At 44.0% G+C, this 17557-nt stretch overlaps 2 protein-coding genes across 2 annotated transcripts; one reads left to right on the top strand and one right to left on the bottom strand.

The window, feature by feature from the left end:
- Positions 1 to 8154: 8154 nt before the first annotated feature.
- AFUA_3G08110 (putative cell wall protein) lies at positions 8155 to 11829 on the bottom strand. Its single transcript, XM_749710.2, has 2 exons — positions 11621 to 11829; positions 8155 to 11551 (listed from the first exon to the last, which is right to left on the bottom strand). Exon 2 carries the CDS (start codon positions 10354 to 10356, stop codon positions 8509 to 8511), a length of 1848 nt encoding a protein of 615 aa, XP_754803.1. The 5' UTR covers positions 10357 to 11551; positions 11621 to 11829; the 3' UTR covers positions 8155 to 8508.
- AFUA_3G08100 (serine/threonine/tyrosine protein kinase MPS1) lies at positions 11830 to 17447 on the top strand. Its single transcript, XM_749711.2, has 2 exons — positions 11830 to 17139; positions 17227 to 17447. The coding sequence occupies exon 1, from the start codon at positions 14164 to 14166 to the stop codon at positions 16690 to 16692; it is 2529 nt and encodes an 842-aa protein (XP_754804.2). The 5' UTR covers positions 11830 to 14163; the 3' UTR covers positions 16693 to 17139; positions 17227 to 17447.
- The last annotated feature ends 110 nt before the right edge of the window (positions 17448 to 17557 follow it).

Below are 17557 nucleotides of genomic sequence, written 5' to 3'. Positions count from 1 at the left end.
TTTACCTATCTACTTAGGGTGGCGGCCTGTGTAGTTAGCTCCTGGGAGTGATATTAGTAAGCCTCAGGCAGCATTACATTACCCACCTTCTATTTTAGGATTAGCCCCAGAGTGTACCTATTCCTTCTACTAGCAACTAGAACAGATTAGGGAAGGCATACCTAATGATACTCTACTTAATTAGCTACAAGAGGTAGTTAGAGCATTCTAAACCTTATTACATGCCTCTACATGCAGTGAATCAGGTAATCTACTATTATCTATAGTTAAGGAGAAACCTTTACAGCCAACTATAAATTATTTCTATATTATAATGTTAAACCAACCTACCTTCTCAGGTAAACCTGGGGAAGATATAGATCTTTATATTAACTAGTATTAGTTTATATAGGCTAGTATAAGCTTAGACCCTGAGGAAAAGAAGCAGGCAATAGCTACTATACTTTTTATAGGCCTAAGAGAAGCTGCTCTTAGATTTAGCTATACCTTACCCAAGACAGAGAGGAAGGACTAGGAGAAATTAGCCTAATATCTCTAAGCAAGGTTCCCAGAACAAGAGCTAAGTAATTAGATATAGGATGCTATTATAAGGCTTTCAGAGTTATAGTAGGGAATAAAAAGTCTAAGGGGGTATATTAATGAAGTCCAAGAGCTCACAATGTCTATTCTGGATGATTGGGGTTAATCTATTAGTTTAATGTTCGCCTAGGGACTATTAGATACTATAATATAAAAAGTTCTAAATACTTATATATAAGCTCAGAAAGCAATGTCTAAGATAGTTAAAATTAAAGAACTAATTCATATAGCAAGAGTATATAAAGACGAGGTAACTATTATTAAGGAGGTGACTATATCTAGATCCTGAGATAAGATGTTTACAGACACCCTTAATAATCAAAGCTAACTAATTAGGACTCTCACTGAATAGCTTTTAAGGATTAATCTATCCTAGGATTAGTCCTAGTAGTTATCTATAAGTTAGTAACAGCAGCAGTGGCAGAATATAGGATAGAGAGTGTACTTTAAGTGTAGGTAAACAGGCCATATTATACTAATCTATATAAATCCTCTATTGCCTACAGAGGAATAATAATAGATTAGATAAGAAACTATAGGTTAAGGCTAGGGTTAACTCTAGTCACAGAGATAATACAGATAGCCTTAGACAAATTACAGCACTTTAGAGATGAATAGACTAATTTAGCCTTAAGGGGGAGTATTTAGACTAGAGTCTAGGTGTTAAGTAGACCTAACCACTAGCATAACTTCAGCAGCTATTATAGGAGTAGAATTAAATAATATTATACATGTCTGGTTTGTAGACAGCGAAAGTGAAGAAGTAGCTAAATAGAATACTATTAATAGAGTTAATATAGTGCTTCTTAGCTCCCTATCCCTAATAGATGTCTACATCCTATAATTAAGTAATGCGCTAGTAGAACTGCAGTGAGTCTATGCCACTAGAGATGAAGATATAGGTAGTAAGTAGGCCAGGGTAGATACTATAAGTAATAGTTAACTTAAGATACTGAATATAGGGAAGACTAAGAACCTGAAGGAAAAGAGACACCTAAAGGGATTAGATAGGAATCTACTTAATTTAAAGAATGTGATGAACAGCATAAGGGTAGAACTAAGTCTTATAGAACTCCTTAACGTGGCACCAGCAGCCTGTATAGAGTTTATAAAACTTATAAGGCTAAATCCTACTAATAAAATAAAAAAGGCTCTAAAGAGAGTAAGAATTTATTATCTTAAGCAGCTAGACTAGCAGAATAAAGTATATGATAATTATTTCTAACCACAGGATCCTAGTTTAACAGAACTCTTCTACACTACTACAGATGTACAAGCTATAACTACTAATAATAAGTTATAGGCTGTGATGTGTAAGGCAGTGCTAGTAGATAGGGGATTAAAGAGTAATTTAGTTACTAGATATATTGTTAGTGCCTTAAAAGTAAGAATTATTCTAGTAGACATTTATTATTAGGTGGTGACAGGCCATAACTTCTAGTTAAGTGCTATAGTCTGGTTATAGTTAACTATTAAAGGGGTTACCTGAATTATCACAGTAATAGTTATAGACAGGGATCTAGGATACTCTATCCTACTAGGTCACCACTAGATGTTATCTATTAGATTATTAGGAAATTACAAACATGGAATATATACTATCAAAGGGTTAGATAGAATAAAGGAAGTTATAAGGACTTAATAGGCTGCTGTTATAGAAGAGATGAAAAAAGCTAAGATCTAGAGTTAAGTAATCAAACAAGTCAAAATCAAAACCTACAAGCCCATTATTCCTCTGTGTACTTTAAATCATCATCCTCAGGCCTTAGACTAAGATGAATTAAGTACTAATATAGAAGGCAAGCATAAGCTATTCTAAGTTATCTGGGAAGTAATAGAAGAGGACTGCTACAAGGCTAACTCCTTAGACTATAATTAGGGAAACTAGTAGTAGCACCTATATTACCCTCCGCAGAGGCCGCAGGTCATTAATAGACCTAGTGAAGAGGGCACTATAATAGGAGCACCTGTTATTAATAAGGGAAGGAATAGTATATATTAAACCCACTCCCTGAAAACATAGAAACAGAAATAACACATAAAAATAATATATAGAATACTATCTGAGCATTAGATACCACAGCACCAATACCTACCTATTTATATCCTCTATCTAACTAAACATCTCCCTTAATGACTACAGACCTCAGAGATATTAAAGATAAGATGGAGAATATAGGATACCTAGGGTTCCTAATAACTTTAAGACCTCAGGAGTACCGGTGGGCTATAATAATAGATTATAACTAGGCATAAGCTTAGATAAAGGAAAATACCTAATTATTAGGACTGCTAGTTACTAAGGAGGAGTGGCTAGTAGTAGCAGATCTACTTTATACTTAGAAGGATCTTTTTGTTAAAAGGGTTACTAACATACTAGCTATAAGACTTATTAAACATTAAATCCCTACCTACCTATAGGCTACCCCGCGAGCAGCAAAACTCCTACTCTATATAAAAGAGGAAAAAAGTTAGTAAGTAGAGAACCTGCTAAAGATAGTTAATATAGGCATCATCATTAAGTATATATCTTCATAGAGTGCACATACTAAGTTCCCAAGGAAGACCTCAGGAAAACTATAGATAGTATATAATTTCATGCTAATAAATACAGCCACTATAAAGATAAATTATCTACTATAGAGAATAGAGCCAGTCATCACAAATCTCTTAAAAAAGTAATAGAAGGTATTCTTTAAAGTAGATGCAGCTAATAGATATTAGGCAGTACTGCTGGCTATTAAGTATTTATTTAAAATAAGGTTCAACTCAATCCTGGGCTAATTCTATTATTTATATATAGGACAGGGGCTTACAGGAGCTCTAGGGACTTACTCTAAATTAAAGGATCTAGCAATGGGAGTAATACCTAAACCATCATCCAAAGCTACACTTACATTGCTTCTAGGAGTGGGTTTTAAATACTTTATAGATAATAACGCTGCCATAACTAAGAATATAAATAATATAGTTTCCTTCCTACACTAGCATTACTTCCCCTGACTAGCTTAGGCAGGATTAACCCTTAATCCTGCTAAGAGCATCTTCTTTATTAATAAGATTGAAATTCTTAGTTACTAATATACCCATAATGGACTTCAGCCGTCTATAATAAAACTTAAAGCACTCTAGGTATAGCTAGAACTAATAAATAAGGAAGAATTAATAAGGTTTATTTATCTGCTGCCATTCTTGAAGGTATATATCCTAGGGAGGGTGGATTATATAGCTATCCTTAAGAAGGCTCTTAAATATATAGGGAAGGGCAAGACTAAGTAACTTAAGTTATTTAAATAGGGTGAGGAACAACAGAAAGTGTTCTAGATATTAAAGAGATATCTTCTAGAGGTAAAGCTCTCTAGAGGAGATCCTAAGTTGCAATATCACCTTAGCACTAATACTTCTAATAGGGGCCTAGGTGGAGTACTCTTCTAGATAACAGAATATCTAGTTAGAACTAAATCATTATAAAAAACTCATCTATATGAAGTCCTAGTGATGTATCTGTCCTTTATACTTTTAGACCCTGAAACCTATTATACTATAATAGAAAAGGAAGTACTAGCAGTCCTTAGGGGTTTAGAGGAAATAAGGTAGCTTATATTAGGATCACCCTATCTAGTTATTATCTACACTAATTATACTATAGTTAAGTCTATTATAGGGGAGCATTTAGAAGTAATAGGTTAATTAGCTTAGTAGTATTACTAACTGCAGGAATACCAAGTTAACTATATTTATGTGCCAGGAAAGCTTCAAGTAGTGGCTAATAGACTATCCTAGATTCCTTACTAGAAATTAACTACCCTAGGAACTAAAGAGGACGGCTTCCTATTACTTTTATTTATAAATATAGAAGATTATTAACTACAGCCTAGTATAACTCCTAAGGAAACCTATGAAGAATTATACCTGCCATACCTATAAGATACCTAGTATAAGCAGATAGTTAAAGAACTCCTAAAAGGAAGGATTGACAAGTGATTTAGCCTGATTAATGTTAAGGGAGAATATCTCTTAGCATATTATAAAGCTAATAGGAAATGGTTGTAATGCGTACTGTAATCTTAGCTCTAAGAAGTCTTATATCTACTCTATAATATACATAGATATTTTACAGCAAGGATTTCCCTAGGGTGAGTAATTAGTTAATACTACTAGCCATGCTGTTACTAGACCTTAGTAGAGTACTGCAGGAGTTATCCATAATATTAAGTAGTTAGTCTTAAACCTCTAAAGGGGGACCCTAGGGTGGTAATCTCCCTGGAGCCGTTACAATTATTTACTATAGACTATATTAGATTAATTATGCTAATATCCTAGATGGGAGCTAGGTACATTTTAGTGGGAGCAGATTACTTTTTAAAATATATATTTACACACACTGTAACCGCAGCCACTACATAAGTATTAGTCTATTTCCTTAAATATAATGTGGGAAAATATTTCAGATTACTATAATACCTCTACATAGATAACAGAAGGCACTTTACCGGAGAAGGATTTACTACTTACTTAAGAAATAATAGGGTTAAGTATGTAACCGCCCCTGTCACAGCCCTATAGTCTATTAGTTTTATAGAATGGATAGTCTATATAATTATAGGCTAATTAAGGATAATCAGCTCCCTGGATTCCTTGTAACTCCTGGATTAGGATAGTAATTTACTATCAGTAATCAAGGCAATTAATACATGCTATATTAAGGACCATGGATTTTCCCTAGCTAAGATTCTGTTTAGATTCTCTCCGAGGCACGCGGGCGCGCTAAGGATAGAGGACCTTATTAACCTAGAAGGAATAGAAGTTAGGGCAGAGATAGATTTATAGTTAATAATTAAAAGCAAGGCAGCACGTGTATAGGAAGCCTAAGATTTAATAACTAAGTTAAGGATAATACTTCTACTACTAACATTAACACGCCTTGCTGAAGGAGATCTAGTTCTATTATAGGACACTATGCTTAAGAAAGATAAGGGCAGGAAGTTAGATCTATACTAGAGAGGGCCCTTCCTATTAAAGAAGCTTATATATCACAAGCACTTAGTAGTTCTGGAAGATCTTATCACAAAGCTCTAAGTAGGATGCTATTACATTAACTATCTTAAATACTTTATTACCAGGTCTAGCAATGCTATAAAGGAAGCAAAAGAGCTACAGTAATAACTCCTAGATAGATAATAAGAAGCTAAATATTTAATAAAGGAAGCCAGGGGGCAACAGAATCCACTAGAAGCCATACCTGTTAAACTAGAAGAGACCTTAATATAGAAGGGTGGGATTATCAACCTGCAGGCAGGTTAATACCCTATTTAACCCTAGCCTAGTATTTACTAGTGAATAGAAATCTTCTACTATTATTTATAGATTTCTAAGATCATCACCCCCTGACTTACAGTGCACCCGTGGCTTAATCACTCTTACCTTACCTCTGAACTTCTATACTATTAAGATTTATCTTAAAGCATTATATATTAAGCATCATTAACCTACTCTATTTATTCCTTATTTCCTAGTAATTAGTTATTGTTTTATTATTAACACAGGGATAAATAGCTACTTTGAAGGGAAAGGAAAAGTTAGAGGTGGCCCTAGAATATAGTATAGAGGTGACTTTAGATAGAACTATGTTTACAGAACTCCTACAGACCCCTAAGCCCTTTAGTATAGACATTTGAGAGGACATAGAATAAGAGATTAAAAGATTAGAATCCCTTACAGTGGAATATTATAAATTAAACTTAAATAAAAGATTCTGGGTTTAGTTTAGACAGCTTATTACTTAGTATAATTAGCTCTACATTCCCCCTTTAGCTACAGAGATAGATATTTAATCTAATAACCTAGGAATACTTCTCTCTAGCACCACAGGCTAAGAATCCAGCATTAACCTTATCTATACTAAGGTAACTATTAAAGCAGAAGAAAGACAGCAAAGTCTAATAAAGATAACAGAGCCTACAGATAATGAACCAGACCTAAAGATCCTTTCCAACAATAATATTCTTCTGCTTGCCCAACAACTACTAAAGGTAAGAAAATATTACTCACACTACTAGAACTAGAATAGAAAGATATACAAGCCTTACTTTACTATCATCTTCAAACGCACTGTAAAAGGGGAACTTGTCCTACTAGAAAAGTCATTAGTATCTAATATTAAGAACTAGAGGGTCAGGCTATGGCAATTTAATTACCCTAAATTCTATAATGCCTAAACCTGACTGCCCCTGACGCCTTCTAATTAGCTAGAGTATGCTAAATCAGAGGTGCTTTATCTCTAAGAGATAATATATAATAGCAACTCCTTATACAGAGAAGAGGTAATGAAGGTTAAGCAGAAATATAAACAGGCTATATAGGCAAAAGTTAAGGAAGTCATTACATTAAAGCAACAGATTAGGGAACTTAAGGCGAAGTTAGAGGTATTACAGCAGATAATCACCAGGTAAGAGCACATCATTGATGCCATGACACAGGTTACCGCCACCACCACCCTTATCCCCAACCTTAGAGACACCACACCGTTCCACACGCCTATATTAAAGGGATCCGATTAATCGCAGACATCTGATTTGATTAAATAAATTTTCTTATCTAACAATGGACTCGAAAATTAGAGATGGGGGGGCAACTGTTATGGAACAGGGTGTAAATGCTATAAACATAGCTTACTAAGGCACAGGGAGAAGTTCTTAGTAGTAGTTCCATAGCTGGTACATGTATCCTACCCATCATCCATCCATAATAAACAATACAGTGTTTCGGGCGTTTCCATCAAATCCATCAATATAAGCATCAGTTCTTGATCTGCACTATTTATTAGCCCGAGTGATAGTAGCCAAAGTCAAATCAAAGTTAAAACCAAACACTTACTCCGTAGACCCCATCGCCCCCATATCTGTAACAGTCAGGAGGACCATCCACTCATAATGGTCAATATTACGATCATCGCCTTGCAGGGCCTCCGTAACCCCGTTGCATTCTTCCGAACATGTGCAGAGCAGTCCATCCTAAATATAATCGTGCTACCTTTTTAGATAGATACCCGGGTGTAGTCCCAATATACCTGCTTCGAGGAACCCTGTACGCCGTATATAGAGCATAGACTAAGAAAGTATCCAGAATCATGATCAACGTGCATGCCAACTGTCAACTCATCAATCAGACACGTCCTACGTAGAATCAGCAATCCCAGCTGCATGGACATGCAAGCATGCGTCTCAGCCTCTCATGCCGTATCATGCAGACAAGACTGCTGCTTGCAAACTGCGTCAGCGCACGGGTGTGCTTCTTCTCCGCTTGCTTCCGGTTATAATTACAATCAGCGGTGATGGGCATGACTGTGCTGATCGAAATGTCCTCGACACTAGTGGCCCGCTCTCGCCCAGCCTTCTCAGTTCCCCTTCCTAAGCCAAGGGCTTGAAAACGGGCGGTCGGGGATATGCAACGGAAGGTCCGTTGTACCCACAACCGGCTGTCATATACTCTGTATACAGAGCGACATGTCATCGGGATAGGAATGAGCGAGTGGAGAAGTACCCCGGGTGGATTGATGCTTAGTAATGAATTGATGGAGTAACTAGCAGACAAAGGTAGAGAAGTTCTTTTGAAGGCATCACTTTAGGCTACCCGGTATATATTTTACTGTCTCTTGACAATCGGTTCGATATAAGTTAAAAGACCTGATCTATCCATGTGAGCAATGTACTTCTCATGGTTGGCGATCAAGGAGAATGAAAAAGAATAAGGGTGGTAATGCCACGACATCTGGCCCAATTCAACTCCACGAACCTGATAATACAGCTTCACGATATGGGTCAGCAGAATTATAATTAAAATTAGTTATGTACAAGACTATTGCACCCATTTCTCCCGTTTCCATCGTTTCATCAGTTGTAACTGGGCTTGACGAGCCAACAATTAAATCTAGTAGTCGCAGGCGGAAACAATGACGGTCTTGGTGACGGTGATCACCTTGGGACCCTTAGAAGGCACCGCGGTAGGGGCAGCGGTGATGGTCGCAGCACCGTTAGTAACGGCCCCGGTCTTGGTAGCAATGGGGACAACAGTCTCAGAAACCAAAGTCTCGCAAGGCGTCTCGGCGGCGTCAGGGCCAGCAGGAGAATCACCGGAGGGAGCAGGGACTGCCTCGGAAACAATGGGGGGAACATTGCCGTTTGATGCTCCGCTAGGGGAGGCACCAGAAGGAACGGAGCCGCTGGGGACGCTGGGGGCAGGAACGTTGGCGGCATCAGAGGGGGAAGCACCGCTGGGGACGGGGACGGGCACGTTAGGGACGGAGCCGGAGGGAACGGAGCCGCTGGGGATGCCGGAAGGAGTGGGCACAGAGACAGAAGGAACACCGGTGGCAGAGCCGGTGGGAGTTGAAGGAAGGGTGGGAATACGATCCTTGGTGAAGCTGGAGCCGCTGGGGAGGTGGCCACAGCCGGTGAGCCATCCGATGAGGATAATTTCAATGTTGGAATCGATTTCGATGCCGGCGGCACCACCAAGAATAGCAGCCAGCTGGGCACGAGCGTCAAGAGACAGGGAGGCCATGCTCTCGCCGGAGATCAGGATCGAAATAACGCCACGGAAAACAGAGCCGAGAGTTGCCTCGAGAGTGCCAGTAATGAAGGAGGTAAGATCGCCAAGGAGACCTGTGGACACGCTGACGGAGACATCGGCCTCGAGAGCGAACGAAAGCCAGAAGAGAACAATAGCCTTGAGCTCAGCGCCGAGCGAGCAGCTGGAGCTGGTGAGCCAGGCGACGAGAGCGGTACGAACTTCAACATCAAGGGAAACGGCGGCACCGCCCTTGGCGCAGGCCTCGAGGGCGGCCTGAACGTGGGCGTCGAGACCGGCGGAAATGCCGGCTTCGAGGAAGGCGGCGAGAGAAGCCTGAGCGCTGGCGGAGAGGATGCCAGTCTCCTCAACCAGGGCGACGACGGAAGCACCGGCAGAGATCGTTGCCAGACCATTGCTGGGCAGAGACCCAATGGCGATGACGTCGGCACCAACCTTACCCTCCAACCAAGCCAACACGGCAACCTTCAGAGAAGCGGACAGGGTGCATTCGGAACTGGCGAGCCAGGCTTTCAGGGCGGCCTGCACATCGGCGGCGAGGTCGACGAAGACACCGCCGCCAGCACAAAGGCTGAGACCAGCCCTAACCTTGGCATCGAGAGCAGTCTCAACAGACGCCGAGAGGAATGCGGACAGAGAAGCCTGGGCGGAAGCGCTCAGGACAACATTTGCGGCGACCTCGGCGGAGGAGAAGATACCCTCAATGGTAACAAAAAGGTCGCCCTTGGCGGCGATGTCAGCGCAAGTGGGGATCAGCACTGACAGTCCGGCGCAGACATCGGCGGAAAGGGTGACGGAGGCGTCACCTTCACACCACTCGAGAAGGGAAGCCTTGATGGATGCATCGAGGAAGGCGGCGGCCTCAGCACGAAGCCAGGCGGCCAGTTCAGCTCTGGCGGCGGCATGAATCGCACCGGCCTTGCAACCAAGTACGCCTCCCTGCAGGGCAGCGGCTGCCTGAGCACTCAGACCAGCAAGGAGGGTCGTGGTGCTTGCATGGCCACCAAGGATGGCGTTGATGAGCGCGCTCAAATCGAGACCGCCATCGATCGAAATCCCCGCGCCAATGGAGAGATCACCGATATCGAGGTCTGCACCCAGCTTCAGGTGGCGGGTCTCCACGTCGGTGGGAAGAGCGAGGACGTAGCTCACCAGACTGGCGAGCAGGAAAAGCTTGTTGGAACGCATTGTAGGAGCGCAATAAGAGATGTTAAACGAGTGTCTCGGTAGGTATTAGAATGAATGTGTCCTGAGAGAATGATGAGGCTACGAATAGCCGAATCAGATAACGACAGACTGTTCAAGCAACGTGACAATCAGAAGAAAAACTGAAAATGCATAAAAGAGCGGAAAGAAATGAAGCGATTGAAGGGAGTTGATGATCAATCGGAAAGGTAGATCATTATCCAGGTATATATACTACCCCTGGGGGATGCAAGTATGGCCGGCCATGATGGAGAGACTAGAAAGCACTCCCCAGTCTCATACACGATTGGCGGACCACTACCAGCGCCACCCTTTGTCTAGCATTGGTGCCAAACTAGCCAAGATTCACAACAGGGCGTGAGGGCAGGGGCCCAAAGGACGAGGATTACTAGGAAGGATGAGCCGTCTAGCACTAGCAGAGCCTGTGTTGTTCACTCTTTGGGACTGGGGACCCGGATCTTCAAGGTGCTCGTTGGCTAAAGTGGATCGCAGACTGCCAGGGGAATGGCGAATGGATCACACTATCTTCGAATGTGGAAACATCCGAAACGAGCGAGCGAGAATACTATTTCAGGTAACCTGGGCATCTTAGCGGACTTGCGCTCCAACGGCACATGAGGAAAGAAAAAGATCGATACGCAGATAGCCGAAGATTGGGCGAACCGTCATTGCGTCACCAGGGGCTCGCAGAGCACATGCGACTTACGATGTCCAAACTATCATGTGTCTCTGGCCTGGGAAAGCATAATTCGGATGGTCTGGATACCTAAAGCTGTAGTGCGAAACTCCATTTGTAGGGAGAAACTCAACATAGTCGAAGCCACCAAACGCATAGTATGGAGAACCGTCAACAATGCCAGGGGAGACCTGCGTAGGGCCTGGAACTGAGAGGATGCTAATAACGTAACCTCGAGAACGGGGATTTTTTTTTTTCTTCTTCTTTCAAGCTCGTGTCTTCGACATTCGAGGAAGTCGGTCTGAGGGCAGTTATCCCGTGATCGACAACAGTCAAGTTGTAAACAGCAATGATCGCAATTGACTCTGCGAATCAGATGGTTTCTTGGTTGATGTTTGAGGAGCTGTTAGATCAAGGCTAGGCTGCCAACCATACTTCCGTTTAAGGATGCAGCCAGAGCCAATTGCGAGTCAGCCGGGACTTATTTGGACCTGTGATAAACTGGCGGATCAATAAATTAGTTACTAGTGCACTGTTAAGTTGGGGACTGCGTTCGTTGCCGAGTCCTACCATGGGTGATCGACAAGTCACGACAACCGGTGTTTTGGCCCCAGCTGCTAGCGGCTTTTCCTGAGAAATCCATATTATTGTAAACTACGGAATTAGTCCGTCGTTAGTATCAGGAGTGGATGTATCAGAAACCCCCTTCTGTGCTGAAAAGCTTAAAGCTCCTGCTTTTTTCTTTGTTTGGGGAAAAGACGATAAACAGGGGAGAGTTGAAAAAAAAAAAAAAAGGAGGGTTAAAGGTCATTGCTCGGGACAGTGTACGAAGAACCTCCCCGAAGATAGTGGAGTTAGACAAAATAGAGTGAGACACTTTTTATTTTTTGAGATTCCATTGTTGACTGATCGATTTTTCGGACCAGCGGGCCTAGGATGCACATAGAAATCTCTTCCGACGTGCAGATAGTTGGATGCATTACGGATGCTGGCGGCGGCTAAGGGTTGAAGGGGTCAAACTTGATCGTGTTCACTGTCCAGATTGCCTTGAGGCGATTTCGCCGACCGAAAGCATTGAAGGCAGGCACTATGTAGCACCGTAGTACCACACAAACTGGAATTGTTCGAACTATCAACTCTGTGTTATGGATGTGGTTGCTTAGATGGTGACGTCTCCTGTGGTCGCAGCAGGCTCCGGACCTGTGGCTGATGGCCTGATGAGTTCGACAACCCAGCCAAGGGGGAATCTAGACTAGGGGGAATCTAGACCCCCGGAAACTCGGAGAAATGAAGGATGCCTAGTGCATGATGCAGGTCAGCGCAGTCTGCCAGGCTGGATGCAGGTGAAGGTATCACAAAGCGACAAGAATGAACTTGAAATATGGAAACTGTCCACGAACTTGGCAACCCCTGGCGATGGCGGGTAACGATGTAGTATTCAGTTAGTCAGGGACAAAGAATCGAGATGCATCCACTAGCCACTTTTGGGCCTTTAGCTGAGACCTAATCCCTCCTGAGCTCGGAACCAGCATCGACTGACAAATAGTACTCCCGTTGCCCGTAGTCAACAGCTTGTATGAAGTTTGTGTCTTGTTAGGTTTGTTCGTCATATTCTCAACTTCTATGAGTGATGGAACCAAACACAACACTCGAGAGCAACTAGGTAAGAGAGCCTCAAAATGAGAACACACTAGATAAATGGTCAAAGTTAGATTTCAATCACTGGGGATGTACTCCGTACCACAGTACCTCAGTAGACCAAAGATGGGTCAAGAATACCAAGTACTCCGTACCTTAGTATTGGACGATACCATGTTTGGGATTCGGGGGAACCGTTCCTGAACCAAAGCCTCTGGATCCTTGGTTCCTGAGGCCACCGCAGGAGTTCACCAGCAGTGGCCCGCCCGCTGCTGGAGCCGAACTGTGAGGATGGAGCCACCAGGCGAAGTTGGACCCGTAAAATTCCCTCCTCCAGCAATAGGGTCATCAGATAAAAATAGCTGATGCATTGGAGAGAGCTGATTTCACTTGGTCAAACAAGGAAACCGACATCAGAATTTGTCCTGATGAAACACCCACAAAAGCTTGGGATTGTATCTCTGTTTCATCCTCCCTGGCAGTGTCTTTGGATGAAACTTCGGACTTTTTGAGTTTGCACTTTGGAGAACCAGGGGCAGAGACGGATAGTTCGGCAATATGCTCCTCGTTAGCAAAATTCGGGCATCAACTGTTTCCTTGTGAAGATGGCTAAGAAAAAGGAAAAGTGAGAGGGATTCCCCTAGGACAAGCTGGCCGTCGTCAGGTGACTCGCAGGAGAGCATGTGCCATTGAGCTCTGAATACGTTATCATGAGCTTAGGTAGATAGCTGTTAGAGTCTACTGAAGACATCTAAGTGTTCTCAATGTTAGGAACAAACGAGAAGAGCAATGCTAACAGTGATGCCTGTCTCTGTTGCTGTAGGAATAGTAACTGACTGCAGAGTATATATCATCAATAGTTGATCCTTCCAGCGATCACAATGGTAATACGCTCCACCCCTCTTAGGGTGGGATTCAGTCTGAAGTGAAATCATGACCCTCGTCAGAGGCAAGACAGGATAATTAGAATTGAGAATATGTTCAGACCCTAATGCTCAATGTCTGAGAGTTACTTCAGTGAGCATCTGAGGACTCCTCTCAGGTACAGAATTGAATCTTTGCGGAGCATACAATCACCAGCCAGTGAAAGCTTCGCAGGCAATAAGCAGGCAACGACATCCTACAACCAAACCACAAATTTGCAGGCCGAATTGCACATTATTGCTTTTTAATTGATTTGATAGGTACTCTGAATCCCCTGTACATAGTTCATCCATTTCATGATGAGTATTTGTTGCTCTCTGATCGCCCCGGCAACGAACATTGTCAGGTGACTTTCCTCCGAGTCCCCAGCCACCCGTGATGTTTGTCATGATCCAGGAACCAGAACAACAGCATCAACTCCGGCAGACGACACAACAAACACGATACGACACGCCCCCGCCATTGGGGCATCCGATGATTTTTGGGAATTTGGGACGGGCGCATTGGTTGACACGTCCATGTAGGATTTATTGATTGGGCTGAGAAATGTTATGATGGCCTCGCCGAATTCTCTTTCCTCCGCATATACGAGTGGTCTGCGCCGACAACCATCACTGCGGCAAATGTCTCGTTCTACGCTTTCTCGCTCGAATTCTAGACACACTTCACCAGCTCTCGACTATCATACAACGTCGCGGAATGAGGGAGTTTCGATTTCGAGACAGTATTCAGCCGGTGACAGCTCCGATGATGAGGTTCCGGAGCCCAAGTTCAGCGCTTCCGTCAAGGCTCTCCTCGACGAGGACGGACTTGGGTCTTCCCCTCATCTCAAGTACAGCAGCAACGAGCGTCCCTCTTCAACTGAACGCGCAATGTCAGCTGCGACAAGTCAATCGAGGCAGTCCCGAACATCGTCACCCCTTGATCGATCAACCGGAAGCCCCGCTCCTCGGGTAGTACGCATAGCTCCAGCTCTCGCCAACAACAATAGGCATGCACGAGAAGGCTCCCCTCTAGCACAGAGTGAGAGCGCAGGCTCTAGCGCGAACTATAGCTCAAAAGAACTCATCACGCCGGCCCCCAGACCGCGCAGTGTTCGCATCACTGGGTCGCGGAGTCATACACGGTCTCCTACTTCAGAGTCCCCCTCCCAAAAGCGGTCGGCTGATAGGAGCTCCGTTCATGAACATTCGAGTGCAGAGCGTTCGGAAAATGGGAGGACGGTGAATTACGAGGACGACTATGCCCCTCGGTTTAGCACTGCATCTGTTCTCCGCTCGCGCCATGGGGATGATGTGGGCATGCAGAGTTCCCTTCGCGTGAAAAGAGTCGGAAGGCTCACAGGAACATTTCTAAATGGACCTGCGAGGAGGGGTGTTCTGCGGCGGCAGAGCGAGGAGAACCATGACCCTCAAAGCTATTCCGCCGAGCGACATAGAGAATCGAGTCTCGACCCCAACGACGACAACGCCGAATATCGCTATAATGCTAAAACACGAACCTCCTCATCGCCCAAGGTAACATGGGCAGACCCCAGCCCGTCTCAGGAAGCTGAGCGACCCCGAGCATATGATCCCGCTAGTGCTTCCTCTGGGGAGGGCCCATTCTCCAGGTCTTCATCGCCGAGGTCCTCCGGATCACACTCCAAATCGACACCTGGTTCCGCCTCGGAAATGTCCTCGAAGCCTTCAAGTGCTCATGAGGAGCCTGTCTTCAAGGTCCCACCGCTTCCTCAACTCCCGGCCACCCGAGACCAAGAGAATGAGCCTCCACCAACGTTCAAACGGGATAAGCCCCACGGGCTTAGTCTCCTAAGTAAACCGGAGAAGCTCTCTGTGGTGTACGGGGACGACAAGAAAGACAATGAAGAGACGCCAGCTGGACATTCCCCTCGCAAGATTCTAGCAACACGGAGTAGCAATACCCCTCACCGGCCAGCGCCCCCTCCTCCGAAGATGTCGATGCTTGAGACCGCCACGGCGACGGGAGGAGCGGCCACGGCATCTCAATCTCGCAAAAAGCGAAGCCAAGTCTCGGTCAATCATAAGCCATTCACGCGGCTGGATTGCATCGGACGTGGGGGAAGCTCTCGTGTCTACCGCGTCATGGCCGAGAATTATAAAATCTTTGCTCTGAAACGAGTGAATCTCGAAGATGTCGACCCAGTGACTCTAGCTGGCTACAAGGGCGAGATCGACCTCTTGAAGAGGCTGGAAAACATTGATCGGGTTGTCCGATTATTTGACTGGGAACTCAATTCGGACAAGCACACCCTCAGCGTTCTGATGGAAATCGGAGAGTCTGATTTGGAGAAGATTTTGACCTACCGGTTGAATGCCGAGGATGCTGTGTTTGATATCAACTTCACGCGGTATTACTGGAAAGAGATGCTTGAGTGTGTTCAGGCGGTCCACAATTGCAATATTGTGCATTCTGATCTGAAGCCCGCCAACTTCCTCCTCGTTCAGGGAAGGTTGAAGCTGATCGATTTTGGAATCGCCAACGCTATCCAGGATAACACGGTCAACGTGCATCGCGAGCAGCAAGTCGGCACACCCAATTATATGTCACCAGAAGCCTTGATCGACTCGAATGCCTCACTTGGGCTTCCAGCCAGTGTTGGAAAGATGATGAAGCTCGGCAAGCCCAGCGATGTCTGGAGTCTAGGCTGTATCCTCTATAAAATGGTCTATGGCCAACCGCCATTTGCCAAAATCGCCAAATATTATGAGCGCATCATGGCCATCCCCAACCCTAAAGTGCAGATCGACTTCCCAGCTTTTGGTGTTGGAGGAGTTGCGATACCGCCGGGGCTGATTCGTACCCTGAAGCGCTGCCTGCAGCGGGATCAGACCCTACGACCGACAGTGGAAGAACTTCTTAGCCAAAGAGATTCATTTTTGTACCCTGACGCACAATTGGAAGGCACTGTTCCCGTCAATCAGGACATGCTGGGCAGGATCCTGATGAATGTTGTCCACCACTGCCGGACTCGGGGCATACCCAAGGACGAAGAAATAGCCGCCTGGCCGGCTGGATTCTATGCGAAAATCAAGGCGGCACTAGAAGAAAATACTTGATCACACTTGATTTGTCACGATTTCCTTGGTCTCTTGCTTTGGTTGAAAGACTCCTTCCATGATATCCTGGATGATCCGATGACACGGCGTCCAAGTTCACGGCTGCTCTACTGAAATAGTTTCCTTTGTCACTCAGTATCTTCTTGTACATACTTTTTTTGGAGCCATTTCTTCCCCCTCAGGTATGGGAGATGGCTGTTTCTGGAATGCGCTTCAGCCTTGCATGTGTATGCCGCGACTTGTTGCATTGGGAGCCTGTTGGGTCAACATGGTCTTTGGAGTTTCAGTCTACGGAATATATCCAATTTATTATCCACCGAGGCGGTTCGCCTAAACTTAATGTCTACGCTTTCTTCTATCGCTTTGGTTAGTCATCTTGGTGTTCTCTATATATATTCCGTACCCGCTGCATTGATTATCTACTGCAACCAGATGCATAGAACAAAAGTAAGTGAGAGCTCTCCATTAAAACCGACAAGAGCAATACTCAGGAGCTTTAACTAAAATGAAAGAATTCTTACTCATGGATGCTAGAGAAGACTCGAACCAGTTTCACGATACGATGTCCATCGTATAAACCGGGTTGTGGTATTGCCCATGGTTGAGGTATTTGAAGCATTGTACGTGTTCAAAAGACAGAAGGATTGCTGGATATGTGTCGTGGCTATACATATTGTCAATGATATATGTGTATTCTCTAAGTCTATGTAAATTTACTGTATGCTTGCGACATAACCATATACCAAGATGTCTGGAATATGGACAGTAAAGCAACATAAATATGGATTTAAAATTAGAGGATACGTATGTTAACTGAATATATACCGTAGCTTGGTGAACGACGTATATGTATGTATACAAGGTA

The sequence above is a fragment of the Aspergillus fumigatus genome, chromosome 3 (genome assembly GCF_000002655.1).
Source record: "Aspergillus fumigatus Af293 chromosome 3, whole genome shotgun sequence".
Classification (NCBI taxonomy): domain Eukaryota; kingdom Fungi; phylum Ascomycota; class Eurotiomycetes; order Eurotiales; family Aspergillaceae; genus Aspergillus; species Aspergillus fumigatus.
The sequence above is the reverse complement of the archived record's forward strand: the minus strand, read 5'-3'. Positions and strand labels throughout refer to the sequence as shown.

What these genes read in the sequence shown, in the direction of transcription:
- AFUA_3G08100 (XM_749711.2), top strand. Translation starts at nt 14,164, where the DNA reads ATGATGGCCTCGCCGAATTCTCTTTCCTCCGCATATACGAGTGGTCTG.
- AFUA_3G08110 (XM_749710.2), bottom strand. Translation starts at nt 10,356, where the DNA reads ATGCGTTCCAACAAGCTTTTCCTGCTCGCCAGTCTGGTGAGCTACGTC.